This window comes from Mirounga leonina, unplaced genomic scaffold (assembly GCF_011800145.1).
Source record: "Mirounga leonina isolate KUSES-001 unplaced genomic scaffold, KU_Mleo_1.0 Mir_125, whole genome shotgun sequence".
NCBI lineage: Eukaryota > Metazoa > Chordata > Mammalia > Carnivora > Phocidae > Mirounga > Mirounga leonina.
The window spans coordinates 44,634,258-44,639,637 of record NW_023270305.1 but is presented as its reverse complement, the minus strand read 5'-3'; the positions used below and the strand labels follow the sequence as shown (position 1 = coordinate 44,639,637).

Below are 5,380 nucleotides of genomic sequence, written 5' to 3'. Positions count from 1 at the left end.
CCTCCCACCTCCCATCAAAAGCTCTTGAGGCTTTGCACCCTCAGTCTCCCTTTTTGGCTGAGTGTTTCCAGATACTCAGCCCGGCTGAGTTCCTTTTTGGCTGAGTGTTTCCAGATTCTCAGCCCGGCTGAGTTCCAAACAGAGAGGCAGGAACTTAGAAGCAGATATGAGGAAGACCCCTAAAAAAACAAACATCCCATTCCCACATCTGGGAATGTCCTCCCCACTCCATCCCGTCTCTCTAATCTCAGGCCCCACGTCACTCCAGGAAGAAGCTGTCTTTGAGATACCAGAGCCCCCACGGCTACCTCCACCTCTGTCCTCCAGACACCCTTGGGCTGCCCCATGCAGGTCAATGCTTGTCCCCTGCCCTGTTGTCTGTGTCTCCCAGGTGGCTGTATGAACTACTTGCCAGGCAGGTACTTTCCCACTTGTTTACAATAACCGTAATTTTCCAATCCCCAATCAGTATCTCACAAATAACGTTAGGGTCACTCTTGGGTAGAAGAGGAAATCTGGATGCGAAAATATTGTAGTTTGAAATGATTAGAAGAATTATGGAAGAAATAAGCAAAAATATTTGAAATTGAGGCTATCTTAGAAAATCCAAGACAGTTACAGGCACTGCGTATATATTCTCTTACATCTCCAGGCTAATCACTCACAGAGCACTTGGATCGTCCATCTCTTTGACATTTTCTCCCTGTTTTACCCAGCCGCTCACATCCATTCCATTCATCCCTAATCAACACATTACATGGTTTTTCCATGAGTCAATTTTTATTGGTTTTTTAAGTAATGAATTATTGGCATAAGGCTCAATGAGTTTCAGAGCAAATGACAGAAGGAAATTACATCATACAGGGAGGTGGGAAGACCCAACAGGGAAGACTCCCAGAGCAGCTCTGACCCTCACCTGCAAGAGTGGGTCTTGCTTGTGAGGACCCTGCAGCCAGGACCCAGCCCAACTGAGAAGGACTGCATGGAGCTGGAGGTGACTAAGCCACATCTCAGAGGATATGAAGAGGTACCTCAGTCCTCTCTGAAAGACAGTCGACTATTTCTAGCCTTCTCGGAACCTTCCAGCCTTAAATCTTTGCCACCAATAGCAGCTTGACCACCCATGAGGACTCCCCCTTCCTCTGAGATAGCCAGCCCATTCTCCCTCACCTGTGCCTTTTCAGATGGAAGCCTCCCCAACCAGGGACAGATGAAGGCCCCTGAAGATGGAGGAGGAGGGAGAGGAGGAGGCAAGAGTTGGTTCCAGAGAGGTGGCAAAACCCAGTGACCTCTAAGGGTATTTGCCCTTCCCCTCCACTGTGGTAGGTCTTCCCACCAATGTTTGGGGGGTAAAGAAAAGGGGACTTCTCAATAGGAGAGCTCCTGACCCCCCTCCCCCAAGGAGGGCTCCTCCTCTATGAGCTCCAGGTCGAACTCATCTTCCAGGGACCCTCCAACAGGCAGGAGGCGGAACTTCTTCCCCTTCAGGGTGCACGTGCGATGCTCGAAGTCCAGGATGGCATTGTGGTCCTGGAGCACGTCGGTACCAATGATGGCTTCTTCAGTGCTGGCGTTGGCCACGAGGAACTCTGCCTTCAGCTTCAGCTTCCCCAGGGACACCACTGTATCCCAGATGCCTAGGATCTTCATTTCAGCCCCATTGGCCACTTTTACCATGTTCTCAAAGGGCCGCAGGGTGTCCAAGTCACCATCCGTGACCTCCTCCCACAAGCCGGGGTGGACCACAGAGACCTGGGCCCCGGAGTCCACCAGGAACTTCACGGGCACTTCGCCAATTTTCCCCTTGAGGTAGTAGCCCTTACCCATGCTGTTGGCAAAGACGATCTCCTTGGGCAGGTGGCTGGGGGCGGCCTCGGGCCCCCCGAAGGCCTGCAGGAGGGTCTCTCTCACAGCCCCATAGTCTTCCTGGTCCTTGGGGCTGAGTCCACTGTAGAGCTCCAGGGCATCTCCCCTGAGGGACTCTTTCAGGAACCTTAGTTTGGTGGCATGGTCCCAGTGGTTGAGATCGTTGATGACTTCGAAGCGGTGCAGCCAGAGGTATGGGGCTACATTGGTCCCATCAAAGGGCTCCGGGATCAAGGCACGCTCCTGACGGCCTTCCTGGCTCCTGGCTCCACTCCCTGCCATCCCTCTGCCCTCCTCTGGAACTGCAGCAGCAACCCACGCCAAGTAGAGCAAACCACAGAGCAGTGTGGGCGCAATCACGCTGGAGAACAAGGCCTCTCTGAGCAGAGTGTTGTTTGCTGCCCGCCTGGGGCAGGTGGAAGGGGCCCAGCACAGGTTGTCTGACTGACTGCTGGGCAAGGAGACAGGCAGCTGCTATGGCCTGCTCACTCTGCAGAGCCTTTTTGATGCCTAGCCTAGGCCCCCAGGGCTCCCCATTCTCCTTTGTTCTGGAAGCCCCGCCCTTGCTCAGCCCGCCCTCCTGCCAGCATCCTGCCCAACGAGCAGGATCAGTGCCTCACCCTTCTGCATCCATCCCTGGGACTGGTACAGGCCAGCCCACAGTGCAAGAAAGTCCAGTCCCAGTCAGAGGGGACCCACTCAGGTACCCTCCCCAGAGGGTTAAGCTTGTGTCCGAGAATAACAGATGAGGACACAGAGTATGTTATGACATCCAGGTGTCTGTCATCAGCTGGAGAAGGAAGGGGGAGGCAAGGACCAAAGGCCCATCAGCTTCTAGCCTGGGGAAGCCCCTTTGCCCTCAACCCCCAGTGGCCACTTTGAGTGGCTAAAGAAAAGGAGCATACATTCACTACGCTCTTACTATGTGCAAGGCCTGGGGTAGGTGTTTCTCATACATTCTAAACCAAGTATGGAATCCCATAAGATTCTCTAGAGGGAAAGACAGAGGATAGTCCCAGAATCAAGAATGCACAGAAATTGTTTAAGTGAGGGGACACACACACACACACAAAGCATTTACCATGAACTCGACTGCTACAGTCATTTTTCCCTCGTTGATCACATCTGATTCAGAGTCAGCACTTGGAGGGGAGGGGAAGGGGGCAGGCCTAGGCCAGAGCACCCTCATTAAGGCCCTGAAGTGGGTTGGTGCCAACCCTGAACTTCTGGGAGTGTATGTCAGGATCCGGATGGGCTCCAGCTCCAGCACTGGGCGGGCCCCAACCTCTGAGCCACCGATGTCATCTCCTCCCCTCCTGTTCCCTCTCACCCTCCAGGAACCTTCCAAGAGCCCCTTCCTCAAGCTCCGCGCCCCCCCCCCCCCCCCCCCTTCCCCCCCCCCCCCCCAGAACCCCCCCAAGCCCCCCCCCCCCAACCCCCCCCCCCCCCCCCCCCCATTCTGTGCTCATTCATGGAAAGAGCAGCCAAGGAATCTCACTCCCTTATGTTCTGAGAAGGGGAAATGTCCGCCATGTTGGCAAAGCCAGTGGTGAGGTTCTGGAAGGCTTTGGATGGAGGAAGTTGGCTGTGTGACCTCCGGCTGGGGAGTGCAGGCTGCCTTGGGCCACCCCATGGATTCCCAGAAGGCAGATCTGTGAGACCCAGGGTTGGACCCTGACTTGGGCCTGTGTAGAGAGACTGGGGCTGTTGGGGGGACCCACTTTCATCACCTCCTTCAAATGTCATCCCCTCTATGGAGCTTTCTCCTCTGCATCTCACACACGAGCCCACTCCCGGCTGAGCACGTGTTGCAGTGTGGTGTTCTGGTTCATTCATAACTCTGTCTCCTGCAATGAACCAGAGTGTGAGGTTCACACAAACCAGACACATGTGACTGTCTCCAGCCCCCACAGAAACTTACTCTCGGGTCAGCAGGTGTTCCCTGCCAGGCTCCAGACCTGTCTGAGTGCTGTCACCAAGCAAGAGGGATTAAGACAAGAGAGGAGCAGGAATGGTGGCACACCTGTGGCTGGGGGCTGTTTTTCCTGGCCCAGAGCCTGTTTCTCATCGGTTCCCTGTACCACTCATCCCCCAGTGCCTGGCTGACTCCCAGAGGACCCTGGCCCCAGTCCTGCCTCTGGACGTGCCCAGGGTCCCTGGCTATACCGGAAGATCCTTAGTCCCTGCTGCTGTCTCAGCCCCTTCCACCTGACACAGTGAGCTAGCAGAGAGGCAGCTGGGTCAACACCTCTCATCACAGCTGCCTGGCTAAGGTGGGGCCCTCGTGTCATTCCAGAAGCCCAGAGGAGGGGGAAATGGAGTCACTGGGAAGGTGTAAAGTGCAGGTGGGTCTCCAAGAAGATTGCACCATGAAAAACCTGCACGCAGAGAAATGGTCTGGCCACCCACAAGACCAGGAAGCCCCATCCGCCAGTGAACTTTGTGGACAGCCTCCCAACTCCTGGGATGGGCGCTGTGTCGTCCTGTGGTCCAGGGAACTGACCTAGTAGTGGCTCACCTGGCGCACCTGGTCTCCTGGAAGTGGGAGTGTGTGAGGAGGTTGCGTGTGACGGAGGCATGTGAGAAGCAAGGTGGCTTGTCACCTGGCAGACTGCTAGATGCTCCAAACTGGGGCTTGTCAAACCATAGGGCAGATATTGAGTCATACCTCCCCGTTGCTCCGGACTAGAGATAGGTCGTCCCTGAGACTTGGGCTGTGGCACTTGCTTGGGTTTGGTGTCCCCTTTGGCAAAGCCATTTCACATCCACCACCTCCGCGGCACCATGGAAACCCACGAGGCCGAACAGCCGGCCTTCCTCCAGACCTGCAGCACAAGGGGTGTGAAGGGCGACGGCTGGCCTCAAGCCCAGGCTCACACACTGTCCAACGCAAGGGTAACGGCATTTTGCAAATACAGGCAGGGAAGTGGGAGTCGGGCTCAGGGAGACATGCGGGTGGGTCCTGGGGGCTTGTGTGGTTGATGGCCTCTGGTGGGGACGGTGAGCTAATGGGCAGTGAGAGCTGGCTGTTAAATGTTCAAGAGTTCTGTAAGTCAGTTCTTAAACCAGCTGGTAGCTTAAAATTGGACCTGGTGGCAGTATTGACACCGCAGACATTAGCAAATTCTTAACCAGGACTTTTTTTTTTTTTCCTGGAAAGCCAGCTGGTCATCCCACCCCTGCATGGGGGCCTCGGTCATGCCCTCTCTCTGGGGCAGGCCAAGCCCCGTGGCCAGTGATTAACAAATTTATCGAAATCTCCACTCCTGCCCACTCACGTGGGCCTAAATCCCCTTTCTTGCCCACCTTGCCCTTGACATTTGCCCAAACAACCTTTACACTTCTGGGTCCTTTGGCTTGAGGCAGGGGACCCTCCTCAGAGGCCCGGCAGGCGTTCTGCTCGTACAGACCCATCTGGACCCCCAGACCGAAGCACACGGAGCCCTCACAGTCACTAGGAGAGCGGGAAGGCCTTGAGTTTAGGGACCGGTCTCTGGCTAGGATCAGGAACATG

General features: G+C 55.5%; 1 protein-coding gene across 1 annotated transcript; it reads right to left on the bottom strand.

Annotated features, from left to right (window-relative positions):
- Nucleotides 1-761: 761 nt before the first annotated feature.
- ASPRV1 (aspartic peptidase retroviral like 1) lies at nucleotides 762-3,231 on the bottom strand. Its single transcript, XM_035001377.1, has one exon. The coding sequence runs from the start codon at nucleotides 2,146-2,148 to the stop codon at nucleotides 1,369-1,371; it is 780 nt and encodes a 259-aa protein (XP_034857268.1). The 5' UTR covers nucleotides 2,149-3,231; the 3' UTR covers nucleotides 762-1,368.
- Nucleotides 3,232-5,380: the final 2,149 nt, after the last annotated feature.

Bases quoted from the DNA above. Each gene is read 5' to 3' on its own strand.
- ASPRV1 (XM_035001377.1), bottom strand. From the start codon at position 2,148: ATGGCAGGGAGTGGAGCCAGGAGCCAGGAAGGCCGTCAGGAGCGTGCC.